At 35.3% G+C, this 21,494-nt stretch overlaps 1 protein-coding gene across 3 annotated transcripts in view; it reads left to right on the top strand.

The window, feature by feature from the left end:
• Nucleotides 1–13,465: 13,465 nt before the first annotated feature.
• The window catches only part of LOC131164793 (separase), an 85,405-nt gene continuing 77,376 nt past the window's right edge, over nt 13,466–21,494 (top strand). For all 3 annotated transcript variants that reach the window (XM_058122245.1, XM_058122244.1, XM_058122246.1), the window contains exons 1-3: nt 13,466–14,291; nt 15,565–15,742; nt 15,827–15,934. In XM_058122245.1, the coding sequence (XP_057978228.1) occupies nt 13,570–14,291; nt 15,565–15,742; nt 15,827–15,934 (1,008 nt within the window). In that variant the 5' untranslated portion in view covers nt 13,466–13,569. The remainder of the gene's footprint in view (nt 14,292–15,564; nt 15,743–15,826; nt 15,935–21,494) is intronic.

The following is a 21,494-nucleotide window of genomic DNA, read 5'->3' as shown; positions in this document are numbered from 1 at the left end:
GTAAAACATGCTTTTGTACTATATTTATATTCTCAAGCCACACAGAATTTAATACATGATATTCATAATTAATAATCTGTATAATGTCCCGCTATAAATAATAAACTGGTAAAAATATACATTTCATACCGGAAATCATTTTATAACTAGCTAGCATAGCATATTTCCCTTACTTGTTTCCTGCTAAAAATCCCCTATTATAACGAGTCTAGCACCCGCAGGGTTCTCCACTCAACACCCTAAAAATGACATTTGCCAGAACAGAATATCAATATTTCTTGGCCTACATCATTTCCCACAACTTCCAAAAGGCCAAAAACTGAATAAAGGACCTTAGCCTAGATTTGGGATGAATTCCAACTTCGTTTCCCCAACGATCCGCTCCAGCAGACTTGAAGAAAATTCTTCTAGGAATGTCGTGGTGGCCTCAGATCATCGATCCGGCGACTAACGGGTCCAGAATCGAAGAGAGAAGAGGGAGAGGCCGTAGGAGAGAGAGAGAGAGAGAGAGAGAAGAAAGCAGCCGAATTTCTGCGATTAAAATCAGTTTAGGGCTATTTATACTGCGGGATTTGTCGACGAGCCACGTCATCTCGTCGACGAGTCCTTAAGTAATTTCGTCGATAAACTTACCCTTCGTCGATGAAATTTAAAGTAGCCCAAATTCTTCTCTCGATATTTTCTCATCGACGAGGTCCTAAAGAACCCTCGTTGATGATCCCCTATATTCGTCGACGAGGCTTGGAAATTCTTAAAATTATTATTATCTTCAAAGTGCGATGTTGTCGACGAACGCAGAGCGTTTGTTGAAGAAGTCTACTGCCTCCTTCTGTTCCTGTTTCCATTTTCCCTCCCTCTTTATTATTTAAATACTATTATTACTCGGGTCATTATATAAAGTCTGCAGAACCTAGTAATCTAGGTTATGATACCACAACTGTAAAGACCCAAAAATTCTACAGCTTTGATACCAAAACTGTAACACCTCAAACCTAATGGGGCCCGGAGTGCTATTCCCCATAACATGTCTCTGATACCATGTATATAATGACCCAAACCCGAAGTGGGGTATTGGGTATACCTATCCATAACTCCTTACCTAACATGCAGCAGAAAACATAAATACCACAATAACTTCACTAGAGTTCTAATACTACCATAATTATACATATACCTCCGATATCTTGATTATTTACATCCCAAATAGTCAAAAGCATATCTACATACATATATCAGTGTCTCACCAAAACTTACCTACACAACACTAACTAATCCCACCCTTGAGCTCTCTGGGCTTGGTTCCTGGTACTTCCTGAAATGTTGAAATTATTGGGGTGAGACACTTTTCAGTAAAACGAAATATATTATCATCAGTGTGTGGCAGATGAGTTTTTACATAAGCAAAACATTACCATTAATTTAACTTTAGCGGAAAAAGGCATTTATATACCATAACTCACACCTATACAATTTTAAATACATATTTTCTACTCAAACATACTTTAACTTAATAGATAATCATGTTTTCATAAATCGATGTTTATATAAATAAAAGAATTTTCCTAACGGAACTATCATATAACATCATGTATAATCCCCCGTGATTGGGTTGTGCGGCCCGAAAATTAGACTTAACCATGGCTGGCCTACCAGGCCAGTCAAAACTGTTATTTTTGTAGTACGATTGCCCACCCAACCTGATCGGGACCCAGTGGGTGACCTACTCCTGCAATACATCACTTCAAGGGCCAATCGACTGCCATCCACCTACACTTTCCTGATAGTGTGGCTGCACTGCATGTAATACTAGTTACGACACTGTGTTCTGAATCATAACTAGTCCATCAAGGTTCTACTACCATATAATACAATTCATATAATAAAACTGTAACATGAACTCATTTTCATAAGTCTCTATAAAATCTGACATGTTCACAATTCTGTATAAAATATGTCATATCATATCTCTGTATAAAATTGTCCTTTCATAACTCAACATAAGTCGTCTGAACTCGGCATAAAACCATCTGAACTCAACATAAAGTCATTTGAACTGTCATTTCATAACTACATAAAAACCATCATGTTTAATCATACAATAATAATTATCCTCATGTCACATGATTTGACTGATAAATCATAATATAATAACTGTCTGAATAAAATATATTTTACTGAAAACAATGGTATGATTAATTTTACCTATTTAATTTAATTCCATAATATTTTAAGAAAACCCGATATACTCAAATCCCTGCAGTTTAATTTAATTCCAAAATATTTCCAAAAATCGGATATAACCAAATCTCTACACTTTAATTTAATTACAAAATATTCCCAAAAATATGATATAACCAAATCTCTGCAATTTAATTTAACTTGGGCATATTTTTAAAATAAAATTTAAACATAGATATAATTAATTTCACATACTCAATTTAAATCGGGCATATTTTAAACGACATAAATCTAATTAAATTCACGTACTCAAATTTAATAGGAAATATTTTTTTTAATATAAAATATGACATAATTTATCCCTCTTACCTTAACTATGGAGTAGTGCCTATGGTGTCCAAACGATGAATCCACTCTTGTTAAAGTGTTGAGGAGTGGAGTTAGGACTCGAATATGATGTTCATTTTTCGATTTGACTTACAGATGGGGAGAAATTTAAGAGAGAGAGAGAGAGAGAGAGAGAGAGAGAGAGAGAGAGAGAGAGAGAGAGAGAGAATTCGGCTTTGGGGGGGTAATTGAGATTTCAATTTCAATTGGAATCGAGGATTCAGGTATATATGCATAATATTATATTATATTATATTAATATATTATTATATTATATTATTTAATTAATAATTATTATTAATTAATTATATTTATTTATTTATTTTTTAGGATCACTACATAAAGATTTAAAAATCCATGATTGAAATTAGAGATTTAATAGCAATGGGTGGAAAATCCCCTGATTAAAATTAGGAATTTATGGTGATGGAGATTTAAAATTCCATGATGGAAGTTAATGATTTAATGATAATTGAGTGAAAAATCCCTTAAAATCTGGAATTTATAATGATAGAGATTTAAAAATCCATGATTGAAATAAGAGATTTAATGGTGATTGAGTGGAAAATCCCATGTTTTAAATCAAAAACTTATGGTGATTAAGAGAGAATCCGTCAATTGAAATCCATCAATTAATGGTGACTGGGAGGACTTGCGATTTGTAATCAATCAAGAGAATATATGTATATATATTTTTTAAAAGAACATTCTATTGGAGTATGGGATCTCATAATGCTTTTTTTTTTTTAATGGAAATCTTTGACAAAGAAAATAAATAAATTTTTCGAAAACATTACTAAAGATTTGTCATTGGCCATGACAGCAAAACAATTAAAATGAAATAAAAAAAAAGTTTTTTTTTTTTAAAAAAAAGGTGGTGGTGGCATTTTGAAATATGGAAGAGAGTTCCAAGTTCACCCTTCTTGTCTCACGCCCGTGTTGCAAGTACCTACTCTCATTCAACCATATGGACTTAAGGGACATTATTTGCCCTATGCCTAGGCAGGGAAAAGAGAAAATGACCATACTGTGGAATTCTCTCTCCCGTCACACTATAAGCTAGGATGATTATCACGCTACTTAAACATAGAGGAGTCTAATTTCTAAGATGATCTCCAAAGTGTGCATTCAAAGACAATTAAATTGCAATAAATGATACTAATAATATAGAAGCAAATCAAGCATAAATTATGAATTCAAGGCATGCAAATTAATGGGCAATTAAAGCAATTCAAACATGTGTCTTTCCCTCTTATTCTCAAAATAAACCTACCAATTAAGTGGTACTAATAATGCGAAAGCAAATCAAGCCTAAATAAAATATGCAAATTAATCAAGCAATTAACACAAGTCAAATGACCTTTCTCATTCCCAAAATAAAAATTCCTAATTAATTAACTTTCCTTCAAAGAAAATAAACCATTTTCAAATATATTTTTTGGGTATTTTCAAATATATATATCTATATTTTTTGAAAGGAAATATTTTATTATGTCTAAAAAACCTTATTTATCAAAGAGAAACATTTATTATTGTTATTTAAAAAAGGGGCTAATTTGAAGTGAGAAGTGAAACATAACAAAGAAAACGAAAAGGGAAAAGAAAGGGAAAGTAGTCCCATTGATCAGTCTATTGATCCGATTGACTAAGTAAGGTAGAAGAGAAGGGTAGTCGACCGATTTTGTGAACTGTTGACCAGTTCCATCAGAAATTCTAAAAAAACTGCATTTTTTTAGTCATTTTATTTGCGCACTAGGGTTTTTATGAACCCTAGCTGCACGCTATACTTGCCTCTATGCTTATGTATACCCAAAAACGCGGCTTAACCAAAGAGAGGAAAAAAAAAAACAAAAACAAGAGAAATCATCATTTCATGCCATGAACACGATTTAATCACGATCTATCACACCGCATGTCCATGATCTCACATAGAAGGACAATTATCAAAATACGTCATTCAAAGCTCACTTGGATGCAAGGGATGAAAATATAATCAAGTTTGCCACTCGGATGAATGAACGTGACCACTTCGTAGATGCCACAACATGGAGTGTTATTCGTATTTTGGGAGAATCATCTGACTCCCAATCTCTTGCTCACTCCATTGTCTTCCAATTGTGCTTTCTTTTCTTCACCCCAATGGTTCATATGTTCCTTCAATAAAATCTCTCTCTCTCTCTCTCTCTCTCTCTCTCTCTTACTCCTCTCCCAACTCCCTCTCTCTTTCCTCTCTCCAACCCCTTTTATTTGTCATATTTTTTCTAATATATGCTCTTTCTCCCCAATGTCTTATGTGTTTTATTTAGTTTTCCTAGCTTTCTATGAATAAAGAGAACTACCTCCTTGTCCCCCAATGTGTTTAGGCACACAAAAGACTTAAAATAACCTCGGGAAGCTTTATCCTAACTAGGATAAGACCATAAAACCAAAATTGGAGCTACTAAAGGCTCCTTAAATTAAGGAAAAAGACAACCCCAATCAAAATGGGCATCGACACTGTAATGCCCCAAACCTGAAAACCCGGTCCTGTGTGTTATACCTGATTAACGGTGTCTTGTGGCACCCCGAACCTGCCTTGTGGAATTCGGGTGTCACGTCATTCATTTTCCTATACCTGTTATTCCATTTATAAATACGCAGTGGAAAACATAACTACAGTCCTCAATTAATATAATACCATAGTTTTCTACATCTATCTACATACCAACAAGAATTATACGTCCACCTATATCCACATATGTACATAACTCCAAAAAAACATAAACCACAACTTCCAGTATTCACAACCATCCATTTGTCAGAAGACTTAAAATATGAAACATAAAACATAAATTTATACAACCCAAAAGTATCATCAAGTTTATACCCTTTTTCCCTTTATAACCACAAATGCTATAATAATCCCGAGGTCTCTAAACTCGATCTCGTAGATGTCTTGTAAAAGATAAATTTGTATTCAAGTGAGACACATCTTCGTAGGGGAAGAAACAATATATATTAAAAATAGTGTGTGGTCAACATGAGGTTTATATATAACACATAAAAATCAACGATTACATTTAATCATAATTTCTAAAATCATTTCGTGAGCACCTCTCTGCTCTGATACTTTAGGCAACCCGAATTAGGTCACAACTGAAACATACCAGAGCACTCACCTTACTTAGCAAGCCCTCAGGTGAAGAAGTAATCTCGTACTGACACGGTTCATACAATGGTTTACAAACAAAGGCTCCAAAGAATAAGAAAATCTACCCGCCCATACAAGTAATTTCTCTCTGCCCTAGTACGTTATGTAGTCAAAAGGTACATCTGATACCTACTAGGTTACTTGCCTTTCTCAACAAGCCCTCGGGTGAAGAGTTTGCCTCGCATGTATAAATATATATATATATATATATATCATAATAGCGTGAATACTAATATTACAATATACAATTCATTCTTAATTTACTAGGTATCTGTAATTTCTCCATATACATTTTTCATGTTCTCAACAGTTCATATTACGTAATACATTTTCTTAGTTCACATTTACATAAAACTCATATAAAGTCCACATTACGTGCATTTCATGTACAGTCCAACCTACATGGATCTCAAGTAACAATTGACATTATGTGAATCTCATGTAAGCCCACATCATGTGGTTCTCATGTAACGTCCACATCACGTGGGTCTCATGTCATATACATCATCTGCAACAGTCTACATTGCACGGATCTCGTGTAAAGTCCACATTACGTGGATCTCATGTCATATCCAACAATACACATGCAATACATATTTTTATCACATTTCAGTATTCCCAACATCTCATAATTCATCTCTTATTTTCCATTTTACTCATGCCACACAATTTAGCAGTATATTTCAAATATGTTTTGTAAAATAAGCCAACCCTCACTTATTATTCTTATACTGAAATTATACATTTAGTTTCTTATGTAATTATCCTGAAAAATCTTTCACTTTCATCAGTCCATTTTCACAAATACATAACTAATAAAGCAATCCTATGCTCAGAAATCATAATTTAAACGGTTGACATTTTAACCCATACAAAAACATTTACATGTATATTCATAACATATATCATATTCCAATTAATTCATAAAAATATGGTTATATATATATATATATATATATATATATATATATATTCCCCCTTACCTGTTTTCTTGAATTACGCCAACAAGAATCCCCAAAAAGGTGCCTGTGACGCTCACGCGGACCCTGGTTCAAAAACCCTAGTTTAGTTAAATAAACCCCAAATAAACTACTATCTCTACATTTCATCAACTTATAATCCTTAAATAAACCTTTTAAAAACCCAAAATTGAGAATCTTAACCCTTACCTCAACTTAGGAGTGCTCCCCAAATAGTCCAGTCTAGAAAATTGCTTCATTAGGTATGTAGAGAATCATCCCTAAAACATTGTAGCAGTCTCCGATCGTTGATTCAGGCTAAATCCGGGTTGAAAATCTAAAGAGAAGGCATAGAGACTTATAGAGAGAGAAACAAACAGAGGAAAATGAATTTCCTTTGCCAAGAATTTTCCCCACCCCTTTTATACACGCTACTATCACGTGGCCTCATCGACAAGTAGACATGATTCGTCAATGAGTCACAAAAGGGACTTCGTCGACGAGAAGATTTATTCGTCGACGAGTCTTAAAACCTGAAATTTGCTCATTCGGGATCTTCTCGTCGACGAGGAACTGAACTTTGTCGACAATCTTTAGTAGAATACTCGTCGACGAGGACATAGAACTTGTCGACGAGATCTGTTGTTCCCTTCTTTCAAAATTTGCCCTTTTCCCCTTATTCCTTATTTATCTTTTCCATCTATTATTTTCCTAATTATTTAATCATTAAAATTTTCCAGGTCGTTACAGACACCCTCTTTAACGACTAGTTAGCGACCAACTAGACCTTGCAAGCGATCAATCAACTTGTCCAGAAAAAAGGCTCTAATGGGTAGAAACTAGTTAGTTTACATCCAAACTCTATATATATGCCCTCCTAAGCCTTGAAAATAGTAAAGAACATACACACTGAATATCAAGTGCTCTAGCCTCAATACTCTTTTATTCTCTCCTTGTGCTTTATTTTGCTCATTATTTAGAGGTAGTTTAGAAAACTCTCGAGCCTCATTCGATTATTATTTAAGAGTTTGACTTGATCTTTGAATTGTAAATCTTTCCTTGTGACGACATTTGAATTGCAACCTCTTTTGTAAAATTTGGTTTCCTTGTATTCACGGAAAACAAGGAGGTTGTCATAGATGCCATTGCCGCTGTTAAAGCAAGGGATATAGTCCCTCAAGATAGTTGACCTTAAGAGAAGGGACATAGACTAGTTGTTGAATCACTATAAAAAATGAGTTTACTTTCTCTCTTCCCTTTTATCTTTTATTTGTTATTATACTTGTGTGATTTACTTGCTTGTTTTAATTTGTTTTAAATTTTATATCAAACACTTTAATTTTCAATAACCCAAATCACCCCTTGCCTTTAGGCCAACATTATTAACTCTTATGCCAAGATAATGTTAGCTTTGGTGCAATCCCAAGAGGGGGGGGGGGAGGGTGAATTGGAGATTAAAAATTTAATCCTAGGTTTATCTAATCCAACAATCAGTATTACGCAACCTAGGGGCAGTCTAAGCAGTTTCAAACCTAAGCAGATATTTAACCAGTAAACATACAAGTGAAAAAAATAAAGTGCGGAATATAAACTGACACCAGATATGTTATTGGGGCTCGACCAATACTGCCTATGTTCCCGACTTGGCACACTAGCACAAGGATCCCACTATGGTTCACTTAACAGGTGGAGCGACACCAATTATAGCCAGGTCAACTAGCAGGACTAACCTCAACCTACAACCGCACCTTACTAGGATGGTGCACCTAATTTTCCTAACCGGGTTTAAGTTAATCTGGGACTATTCAACAAGGTTAGTCTCCCTCTTCAGGCCCACACCTGAAATATAACAAATGTATATAGACTTGCATACACGGAAATATGCTTCTTAAACAAACATATATGTACCACAGTATAACTCAAATAATAACGCAAGCACGAACGATAGTAAATATGCTAAATGCTTAATAACGTGCTAAACACTCAATCTAATGTAAATCTACAGTTAATGATCTAGAGTGTATTCCCAAGCAAACTATGAAACAAATAATTCGTTTGCTTTGGTGCAATCCAAAGAGAGGAGGTGAATTGGGTATTTAAAAATTATCGCCTAGGTCAATCGGTTTAACAGCAATATTACACAACCTAGAGTCAGTCTATGTGATCAATAAACATACACGTGCAATAAAAGTAAAGTACTGAAAAGTAAACAATACAAGCAATATGTTATCGAGGTTCGGCCAAATTGCCTACGTCCTCGCCTTGGCTACACCAGCACGAGCATTCCACTACTGCTCACTTAACGGGTGAAGCGGCACCGGTTACAATCAGATCAATTTAAGGGGCTGACCTCAACCAACACGCCTTACCAGGATGGCGCATCTAACTTTCCTAATCGGGTCTAAGCTAGTCTGAAACTATTCCACAGGGCTAGTCTCCTTCTTCAGAGCCACGCCTGGAATACAACAAATGATATGAAATTTTTTTTTGTACATGGAAATACACTTTTTCACAAGCAGATATGTACACCAGTATAACTTAAACAATATTGCAAGCACGTATGATATGTAAATATGCTCAGTGCTCTAATGTGTGCTAAACACTCAAATTAGTATAGATTATCAGTCCAGATCTAGAGTATATATAAAAGCAAGATTTGAAACAGAGTATGTGAATATCACAAAATCAGATCAAGGTTTCAAATATGCTAGCTAGTTGATTCAAACAAACTCAACAAAATATTCTCAATGATCTAAGCACAAGGAGTGTTTGAATACAAGTTTTGAAAATTATTTTACACACAAAAATATAGGTTTGGGTGTCTTGCAATGACAATGCAAGAACCACAACCTTCTAAGCCTTCCCACACAAGATTTACCAAATAAAATCGGTGGAAGAACTTAATGATATACTCTAAAAGTTAAAATCAATCAACAATCAAACAAATATGAGTATTTAAGAAAATAGAGAATGAAACACAAGCACTCTAAATACACTCACTACTCTTGGATAATCAAGGAAAATGAAGCTTTTGAGTGTATGGGAGTAGTATAGGCTATAAAATGATTTTTGAATTTGAGAAAATGTTGGCCTTAATGATATTGCTAATCACGCCTTAATTTTGCAAATGAGCTTGTATATATAGGCATAGGCAAAATTATGACCGTTGGGGACACCAAGGGTATTATTAGTATTGTTTTAAAATGTTTGAGTACAATTAACCCTCTTTAAAAAATTTAACTGCGATTAAAAAAATTTTCAACCCGAGAGCACTAGTCGACTGGACTTGAGGTTCGGTTGACCAGGTAACAAAGTTTGGTTGACCAGGAGAAATTTGAACTGAGAGTTCGGTCAATCGAACTAAATGTCTTAAGGACGATTTTTCCATTTCTGCACGGTTCGATCGATTGGGTGACTTTGAACTGAGTGGTTCGGTCGATCTGGCAGTTGTGGCATCACTCGAGGACCTTCGGTTGACCAGGGCGTTGAAGTACTTTCCTGGTCAGTCGACCGAAAGGTCAAAGTGTTGACCAAGGGAAGTTCGGTCGACCAACATAATTGAACTGGTCTTGTTCGGTCGATCGAGCCACAATCAAACTGTTGACCCAGGTCGGTTCGGTCGACCGAGGGATATAGTGCTTTCAAGTATGGTCGACCAAACATGTATTTTTCATACATTTTGGTTCAAGTTCCTTATACATAAACTCTATTCATGTTAGCATATATATATATATATATATATATTTAAAAAATAGGACATACTTTTATAAACTATAGGGAGTCTTGAGGTCAGTCTAGGTCTTCTTTAGGACACTGAAAAAATCCAACATCGGTCGACTGAATCCCTAAGGTATTTCTATGGTCTGTGTAGGTACCTAAAGTTCAACTGGAGTTGATTTGAGCATACCTACCTATAATGCATGATGCAAAATATTACGGGCCATAGGGTGTATAATCGATAATAAATATTACATCCCATAATGAAGAAAATGAAAGATAAATACAAATATAACACAAAAAACTTCATTCTTTAGCACAAACACTGCACACCATCATGGTATGTCTTTCAAACTAAGTACATATGCACAGTGAACCTGCATGCAAGCCTTTGTACAACCATTAGTACCAAGAGTATTTGTTACTATCAAAAATGGGTATGACCAATCGGGTCAACATAATCAAAGTAAATCAATTAGCATAAGTTTCAAAGTATTTCAACAAGTATATTCAAAATATCTCAAACAAAATTTTTCACAAAATAATAGTTCAAGAGATATTTGGAAAAATATAAGTGAAAAATATTTTGCAAATCAAAATCACATAAGCTTGATGAGTCTTGCAACCAAGATGCAAAGACTCACTAGTCACAAGGGTTTTACCATACAAAGATTTTTAGATTAAATCAAAGGGAAGAACCCTCGCTAGAACTCTCAATGAAAAAATCAATCAATCAACAACTAGGAGAGTTTAAGCACTTTGAATCACTTAACAACACTCTTACAAACTTAGATTTCTTAAAGGAATAGCAAATAGTGGATGTATGGGCTGATATGTGAAGAAAAGCCACTTAAAATTTATGAGGATTTTCAAGATAATCTAAGTGCTGATCATGTCTTAATTTTTTCAAATGAAGCCCTATATATAGACTTGACCCAAATTATGAACGTTGGGGACTCATAGGGAATTATTAAAAATATTTTAAACATATTTAATATTTTAACCCAGTTTAACCCCTTTTATCTCAGTTAAAAATAAAAACAACCCGAGAGTTTTGGGTGGCTGACTTGAGGTTCGATCGCCCGAATAGACATAGAGGTAAAAGTGAATTTTAAAGTTTGGGTGGCTGAGTTGTAGTTCGGTTTGTTGAACTAAGGTGACTCTCCAAAAGACCGCGATTCTATCGCCTGGTCTGAAGTTCGGTCGCCCGAGACTATTTTGAACGTGATGATTTAGGCGCCTGAGTTGGTGGGAAAGGTCTTGACATAGGTTCGATCGCCCATGGAAGATATATTCATTTTGGTTCGATTTGCCGAACTCAGGTCAAATTTTTTACCCGTCCACGATTCGGTCAACCGAGGCAATTTGAACTGCAAGGTTCAATCGCCCGAATGCCTTTATAGTTTACCTAAGGTCATTTTCTTTGCTTTAAAATTTTCCCTAGTAATATGAGAACTATGTTAGGGCTTTGTGTCCTTAAGTATGGGAACCTAAGGTCCATCTAAGGTCATTTTGAGCATATCTACCTACCATGCATGATGCAAATTATTATTGACTTTTTTCCTATAATTACTATTACAGATCCGAATAGAATAATATTATAAATTACAACAAAAGAATATTTTCAGGGTCTTTAGACTTTACTTTATGTGTCATCAATTGATTTGTTAATATATACCTAGAAACAAACTTGAAAGTCATCAAATACCAAAAGTATTTGTCATTATCAAAATCGGGTATGACCTATAAGGTCAACAAATAATATCAAATGATGACTTGTTAAGTTGTCTTGTGAATTTGGATGTTTGACATTCTATGTTACTAAGGAGGTGGTATATAGAAGTTGAACTAAGAATTGGGAATATAACCAAAGATAGACATGGTTTGGGGCCATGGTCTTTGACAACTTTGCTATAGTGGTTGGTTTCAAATTATGTTGCAGATGATTAACTTAGGTACATGTCAAGTGCTTGAATGTCACGTGGTGAGTACTCTTGCGAGGGATATGTTATGATTGAGAGTTGTGCGCAACACAATAAGTTGATCCACATGCCATGTATAGTGTCAATGACGAAAGGCATAAAGGTTGACGTGTTGACCAAACAGGATGATCAAATTGACATCTTTCATTATAATGTCGGCTTTCATGCTTGTTTGAAGGAGTCTTATTAGATGTAATTTCTATAAAAAATTATTGGCTAAACATGTTATGAAACAAATAAAACATAGTTCAATATTATAAATTCAATACCTTATCAAATGTAGTGTTAAAAAAAGAAAAAAGTAAATTTCAAAACTTATTATTTATAAATTTAAATTATAAAATGGGATATTAGTTATTTCGTGTGTAAAATATGAATGCTAAATGGATAAAAAAACTTAAATTTATATACCTAACTTTTTTTGATTTTATTTAAGGTGTCATATTATTAAATATGATATTCAATCAAACCCAAAAAACAAACTACAATTCGACCAACCATCTTACAATCAATTTTTAAAAATAATATTTTACATGTTAAAAATATATTTAGTCATTTGATTATCAGGAAATGTATATAGCAAATATTTTGTAATGACACATTTACTAGAATATATTTTTTTCTGAATTATTTTTATTATTTATAAAATTTGCATAATATTTAATTTTTTAAATAATAACTTGAAAATGTTGTCATGCTAATGTCAATTGATTGACCCGATTTAGTTGTTCGGTGTTCAATTCACTTATAAGTTTATTTTTCAGAATATATTATAATTAATTGATTAACTTTTCAAATTTAATTTATTAAATTAATGTCATTTTCTTAATTTATTTTATCAAAATTCAGTGAAAGTATAAAATTGTTATTTTTATTAAGCTTAATTTTTTTACAAAACTTAGCCGTGGACTAAAGTTTATATTTTTTTAAATACTTTGGGGTTGTAATAGGGGAGGGGGGCGGGGGTATTGCCGGATTTTACCAAATTTTTTTTTTTCAAATGCCGAAGTCGGCCCCATCAGCCGGCTTTAGCTTCCCTCCCAAAACAAAACTCCAAAATCCTTTGAAATCGCCACGAGCGGTACAACCTTCTCGCGTGCCCTTGGGAGTTCTGGCATCCCTCGGCCAGTAGGCAGACGGCCCCTCTCTCTCTCGGATGGACGCTACCGCCGACTCCTCCCTCATTTCCAGGCTTGAATCCTCCAACTACGCAGGCCTCCACAGCCTCTTTTCCTCCCACCTCCTCCCCTTCTCGCCCTTCATTTCTGCTGCCGATCCCAAACTCAAGAACCACAAGAAAAAATCATTCGCCACCGCCACCGCCACCGCCACCGGAGCCGCCGATGCCGACGCCGACGCCGAACATCGATCCTCAATCCGATCCCTGGCAAAGAAGTTCCTTCCATTCCTCAACCGCGCGCTCTCGCTTCTCCCAAAATGCCTCTCCCATGCACCCAAATCACAGCCCCAATTCGACGATCCTGCCCTCCAACTCTTCGAGACTTACAGGCTTTGTTTGAAATGCTTAGAATGCATTTCTTCGCAGTTGTCTGGCAAACCCTACTCTGTGCATCTCCAGAGGGTTCGGATGATTCACTGTTTTGAGGTGTGGGGCCGTTATGAGGATGTTGAGTGCGAGGGCTTTGCGGTTCTTGAGAGCCTTAAATGCATTGATATTGGCAATTCGGGTTCGATGGCAGTGAAATCAGAGAGACGGTATGTGCCCCACTCGGTGGAAGGCGTTGATCCGGAGTTTGCTTATTTGGTTGTGGAAGTTGTTGTGACTCTCGTGAAGAATGCCTCAGCTAGGCTGATTAGGGAGGCGGGAGTTTACAGGAGGGTGCTTGTTTTGGTGGACGAGGTCAGACAGTGGTTAAGGTATGAGAGTTCAGGGCTTCTTTTCTTTTTGTTTAGTTATTTCTGATTTCTTCTTGTTTTCTTCCTCCAGTATGGCCGCTCTACATTTTTTATTTATTTATTATTATAATGAAACCCATCATCACTACCATCATTATTATTTTCATGGAACAGGCCAATGCACTATCGATCATTAATTTTTTTCTTCAGGAGTTCCGAATTGGCTGTTATGGATTGTTGGTTGGACCATTAGATGGGGACAACTTCATGTATATAAAAAAATAGGGAAAATACACTTTCATCTCCTAAACTATGGCATCTATTATAAATGCGCCCTTGAACTTCTAAATATGACACTTACAGCCTCATCTTCATGGTTGTAAAAAGTTCCTTTTGCTAACAAAATATAGTTAAATCTAACAGATTATTGTAATGCATATGACAAATGAATGATTAATACTTTTTTAAGACAAAATTACCCTTATAAGCCTAAAGAATTTTATTATTAATAAATTTTACTAAATGAGTGGGGCAAAAATGTCCATAAGGGGACAGAAGACAATAAATTATTTTTGGGTTAGGACAAAAAAAAAATTAAAAATATAGATAATTTAATTGAATTATAAGAATAAAAAAGATAAAAATTTAAGGAATTAAATAATTAATTTTATAAAATAAAAATCCACCATGCATGGGTGGTATAGTATTCATTAATAAAATAATATATACCATATTTTGTAATTTTTACTTATTCCCATAACATATGTTATGAAATCATATTTTACTATCTACAAAAATTAATTAAAGAAATAATTTTAACTTAATAAATTAAATAACAATTGCAATTTTTACTTATTCAGAGAACATATAACTCATGAAATTACATTGTACTATCCAAAAAAATTAATTAAAGAAGTATTTAAACTTAACAAATGGAATTATTTTTTATTTATTCATAAAATTTAATGCGTTTTATATATTTTCACAACTATTTTGGTAGTTTTATAGTTGTTTGATTATTGCCGTTGAAAAGTTGCTACCAAGTTAGATGAAGTGAAATTAAAATAAAAGGGTATAAAAGTATTTTATTATTTTAGTTAACTGATGTGAACTCCCGCTATCCATTTGATAGTCTAAGGGGTGTAAGTGTCGCTTTTAAAAATTTAAGGGGGTATTTGTAATGGATGGTATAGTTTAGGGGGCATAAGTGTTTTTTCCCCTTTATTTGTAGGTCATGTATTGGAGTGTAGGTGATATAATTATTGATATGTGCTTCCAATTTTGAATGTTTTAGGTTTCTCGATGCCAATGCACATGATAAGTTGCACAGGGCGCTTGTGAGCTATCTTCAAAAATGTACTCTGTTTTTGGTGGGGGAGCTACTTTTTTTTGATATGGATTTGATATGCGGATTTTGCTCTGTAACATTGAATGAGTATGCAGTGTCATCAATGAAAAATCAAATTCATAAGGTGCGGTTTATCTAGTCCTTAGTCACGACTCACATAAGGTATGGGGACCTTTTATTATGCACCTAATTAATCTTCCATATGCAGTTTGCTTGCAGAATATGTTCCTGTTTATTTTTGCAACAGGATAATGTACATTTGGACGCCATCGACATATTAATATGTTTGTTGGATTCCATTGCCCATGAGTGTAAGGTAATGTTATAACTTATAAGACTCGAACTTGGAACTTAATGGTAAAAATGTTCTCAAATATGTGTTACTGCATTTATACCTATGTCTACATTCAATTGGAGAAGTTGGGTTTAGGCAAATGCTGTTTTTTGGCTTAATAAATAATGCAAAGTGTGAAATTTATTTTGCAGTATACAACAAAACAACAAATAAGAAAATTGGTTATTTGCTCCTTGTTTCACATGTTTCATACTAACATTGTCGAGCATTTTATTTAATTGAGATTATATATATCTTATTATGCTTTATAGTGCCTACTACAAATATTGTGGGCTTTAGTTTGGTTGCACATTGTTAAAGTTGCAAATCACTTTGGTCTTAAGACTTCGTTGGATTGACATCGGGCTTTACTTTTTTTTTTTTCTTAAAGTTGATTTGATTTTGTGCATGCCAACAAAGATGAGAAATTTTGTGAGCTTATTTAGGTGTTCTGTGCAGTAAAATGATTGTAAATTATTTAAGATTATGATATTTAGTTTAATTAGTAGTCTTGTTTTTTAAGACAAAAGAATCAAAAAAATTGCACAAGGAAAAGTGCAAGGGCTTGTTAAGTTATGGAAAAAAAAACCATATTGTTTTCCATTTCATATTTTCCAAATTACAAAAACGCCATCTTCCTTTCTAGTTTCAGGCACTTATATATGAGAGGGATAAGTAAGATGCCCAGAATATTCTAGATGAGTTGGGTTGGTCTACGGTGAATCCTTGTGCTGAGAGAGTTAGATTGACGGTAAAGGAGCATAGGGAGAGGAAAAAAGCAAAGAAATTGAGCAGGGAGTTGGGGCATCTAGCTTTGTTGGTTAATTTTGATAAGGGAGACTCTCTTATCAATGAAATTTATTCTTTTGATATAAAAAAATTAAGATAAGGGAGGTAGGTCCTTGGGGGTTACCTATAGCGTCAAATGAAGATATTTTTTTGGAGTGTTTAGGGATTAGGGGGAGGTGATGAGAGGATAATGGTGATGGAACTAGTTAACAAGATAAATGTTGCAGTCTTGTTCCTATAGTCTAAGACTATGTTAGAAGAAGGGGATGCCTTTTTTGATTTTAAGTATTTGGGACTCTAAGGGGATATTCCTCTTAGCATTGGCTGTTACACTTGAATAGAGTCATGAGATGGATAGGCTTCTTTCATTTATTGACATATTCATGCTCACCAATATGTGCGAAGACGTTTTTCACAATGATATTTTTTTAGGGGAATTGGGAGATTCTGCATGAGGATATTATGAGGTTTTTTCAAGTAATTCCATAGAAAGGTGGTGTGAATTAGACCATTTTAGCCCTAATCCCAAGGAGAGATTTGTGTGGGCGAGAGAGATTTTAGGTCTATTAGCCCAGTCACTAGCCTTTACAAATTCTTTTTGAAGTTGTATCTAAGAGGCTACGAGAAGATTAGCGCGTTTCATCGGATTAGCACGTTTCATCGGAGTGTGAATCTTAAAGAAAGAGGTATCGCAATTTCCTTCTTCTCCTTCACATGAGCATCTGTTGGAGTCTCTGTTAGCGTGAATATTCCACACACCTATTTCCTTGGGTAGATTAGGTAATACGTCCCCTAGGACAAACTAATCCCTTGAGTGACACAAAGGGCTTCCTTGCCAAGAAAGTACGGTAGCTGTCCAAGATTGGTTTGAAAAAACTTGATCAAATTCTTATTGAGGTTAAAAACCCCACCATAATTAGTATGTTATCAACGATACTGCCATGATAATTTGACCGCAAGAATAATGTCATACAAAAATATAATTATTTGATTGTATTTTATTTCATTATTTGTTTGGGCGGGGAGGAGTTTAGTACTTGTCTGGAGGGGTGGGGGAGAGAAGGAAAAGTGAAAAATTGGTTAGGGAATTGGGTAGATTAGCATCCTCGGTTAATTATGATAAAGGAGGAAGGTTCTCAAGTGTCTTAGCTGGTGCTAAATGAAGATCCTTTCTTGGAATGCTAGGGGTTTTGTGGGGTTGGGTAAGAGGAGTGTTGTTAGAAATTTGATTGACAAAATTGGCCCTAATATTTTATTTCTCCTGGAAACCAAATGGATGGACATTATCCCTAAACTTTTTAGGAGTACTTGGATTTTGAGTTTTGGGGAGTGGGCGATTTTTCCTTCTTCTGGGGCCTTAGGGAGTCAATTAGTAGCGTGGAACACTAGAATTTGTTTAAAAGACTGTTTTACTAGGTTCTTTTTCCTTGTTTGCCTTGTTAGATATTAAGGGAGTTAGGGATTGTGATTTACTTTTGTCTATGGCCCTACTATTTCTTCTTAGTGGAATAGTTGTTTTGAAGATTTGGCTAGTTTGTTCGGTCTCTGTAACTTGCGGTGGGTGGTGGGGGTGATATAAGGGAGAGGTCGAGGGTTTGTAGGGTGAATAGTGGGATGTGAAGATTTGATGTTTTTATTCATGATCGTGGCTTCAGAGATTTTCCCTTAAATAATGGCAATTTTACTTGGGTGGAATTGGGAGATAGAGCTTGCTCTCTTATTGATAGATTTTTTTTTTTACAAATGTTTGGGAAGAATTTTTTTTGAACATTGTACAAGAGGTGTTGGTCAAACCTACCTTTGATCATAGCCCTATTTTCCTGGATCCTTATACCATCCAATGGGGACCCATTCCCTTTATATTTGAGAATATATGGTTGGCTCATTCGTCTTTTCAGGGAAGAACTTCGGAATGGTGGAAGGAGTGCTAGGTTCGAGGGTGTGCAAGTTTTAGGGTGATGAAGAAATTGAGTGTTGTTAAAGATAGGCTTAAGGTGTAGAACAAAGAGGTGTTTGGGAATATTGGGGATCAAAAGGATAGGGTTTAGACATATTAGAGGAGTGTGGTAAGGGGAGGAAGAGAGGGTAAGGCAGGATCATTTGTGTAATGAGTTGGAATTGCTTTTGTCTAGAGAAGAAAGAAGTTTGTGTAAGAAATCTAGAGTTCGTTGGGCTGAGGATGGGGATTTTAATATAGATTGTTTCATAGAGTTGCTAATGGGAGGAAAAGGAAGTGTTTGATCAAAGAAATGGATTTGGATTCGGGTATGATGGAGAGGGATTAGTTGCAGATATAGGAAGGGATTACTAATTTATTTAAATCCTTTATTTTGAGGATTATGGGAATAGGTTGATGGTGGAGGGGCTTGATTGGGAACCCATTGGGGAAGAGTTTGCTAATTGGCATGAGAGGCTGTTTTAAACGGAAGAGATAAGAAAGGCAGTTATGGAGATGGATAGGGATAAAGTTTCAGGTCTGGATGGTTTTACTTTGGCTTTTTTCCAGGATAGTTGGGATATTTTGAAGGATGATGCAATGATTATTTTTTTTTTAGGGAATTTCATACAAATGACATAGTGTGTAAGAGCATTAATTCCTCTTTTATTGCGCTCATTCCTAGAAAAGAATGGTTGAGGAAGGTTAGAGATTTCAGACCAATTAGTTAAGTCACTAGCGTTTATAAGATTCTTACTAAAGTCTTATCAAGGAGACTTAGGAAGATGTAGGGGGATACTATTTCGTTAGCCCAGTTCGCTTTTGTTAGAGAGAGACAATTTTTGGATGTGGTTTTGGTAGCTAATGGAGTGGTAGAGGAAATCAGGGCATTATTTTAAAATTAGATTTTGAGAAAGCTTACGATATGGTTAATTGGGGATTATTAGATAAGGTGATGGTTAGAAGGGCTTTGGGTTCTTATGGCATAAATGGATCAAAAGTTGCCTTAGTTCTACCAATTTGTCTGTGATTATTAATGGTAAGCCTAGGGAGTGGTTTGATATGTCCAGGGGTTAAGACAAGGGGATCCATTATCTCCATTCTTGTTCATGCTGTTTGCAGATGGGTTGAGTGGGTTCACTGGGTTGGTATTGTGTGCTCAGGATTATGGCGTGATTAGGGGTTTGGAGGTAGGTAAGGATAAGGTGGAAGTATCTCATTTACAATTTGTTGATGATACTATTTTCTTTCTAGAGAATAGTACTTAGAAATTTCGCAAAATACTAGCTCTATTAAAAATTTTTGAGAAGATTTCATAGACTGTAAATTAATTTGGCTAAAAGTGGTTTGGCTGGTACTAATTTGAGCAGCAGGGAGTTGGAAAATTTTAGATTTCTTGCAGGGTGCGAATTGTTATCTTGGCCTATTTTGTATCTTGGCCTTCCTCTTGGGGGTGATCCTTTGTTCACCGCCTTTTGGGATTCAATTCTTGAGAGGGTAGGTAATAGACTAGAAGGGTGGAAGAAGGCTAATATTTCCTTGGGTGGTTGGATTACTCTCATCAGTCCTTGTCTCTCTAATATTCCTATTTACAGCCTCTTTCTTTTTAAAATTCCTATGAAAGTACCCAGGAGTTTAGAGAAGCTTATGAGAGATTTTTTATGGTCTGGCATTGGGGAGGATAAGACTGATCATCTTTTTAGTTGGGAGTTGGTCAGGACTCAGGATACTAAAATTTAAGGGAGGCCAGGGCATCAGTAGTTTGGTTTCTGAAAACATTTCTTTAGTAGACAAATGGTCATGGGGATTCCCTTTAGAGTCTGGTTCCTTATGGAATAAAGTAATAAAGAGTAAGTATGTTATTCATAGGAATTCGTGGGATACTAAGAGGAGTGGAATTGGTTCTCATGCATGCCCCTCGGAAATTTATCTCTCATGTTTCTGGTTTCTTCTTTCCTCTAATTCGTTTTTCTCTTGGTGTTGGCGATAGGGTTCACTTTTGGGAAGATGTTTGGGTGGGTGAGACTTTGTTAGAACACCTTGTCCTCGATTGTATAGACTTTCATCTGTGCATGATGCTTCTATTTCTGAATTCTATTCTTCTGAGAGGGGTTTGTGTTTTGGGACCTCCATTTCTTTTGGAGATTCAATGAAAGAGAGATAGAAGAGCTTATCTGCCTGTTGAGTATTCTGAATTCATTCATTCCCAAAACCGGGGAGATAGTAGGCTTTGGAGGGGACTCTTTGGGTTCATTCTCTTCAAAGTTATTTTTTGTTCATTTGGCCAAACCTATTATTCTCAGCCCTTTTCATCTCAATAAAATAGTGTGGAAGGCTGCTGCTCCTTTTAAGGTTCAAGCTTTCACATGGACTTTGGCTCTCAATAGGGTTAATACAAATGACTTGCTTCAGATTAGGAGGCCTTATAACTTATAAAGCTCTCAGTCCTGATGTATGCTTGGCGTGTGGCAGGAAGGTGATGAGACTGACTGTCATTTAGTCCTACATTGTGGGGTGGCAAAGGCGCTGCGGAATGATTTGTTTTCCTCCATTGTTTGAGGATTGGGTGGCTCTGAAGACTGCATATGATTTCATATCAGTACAGTTTTGGGGCTGTGGAAGGAAGAGAAAAAAGAAAGGTTTTGGTTTTGTGTTGTTTTTGGTATATTGTGGACTCTTTGGCTTGAATGGAACTCTAGAATATTCAGAGATCAGAAGACTCCAATGCATTTGATTTGGCAGAAAGCTTCACTTGTAGCTGCATTTTGGGCTTATTCTTTTGGGGTTTTTAAGGTATCTCGTTGTCTGACATCCAAA

This window comes from Malania oleifera, chromosome 9 (genome assembly GCF_029873635.1).
Source record: "Malania oleifera isolate guangnan ecotype guangnan chromosome 9, ASM2987363v1, whole genome shotgun sequence".
NCBI lineage: Eukaryota > Viridiplantae > Streptophyta > Magnoliopsida > Santalales > Ximeniaceae > Malania > Malania oleifera.
Note: the sequence above shows the minus strand (reverse complement) of the source record. Positions and strands in the feature narration are given on the sequence as shown.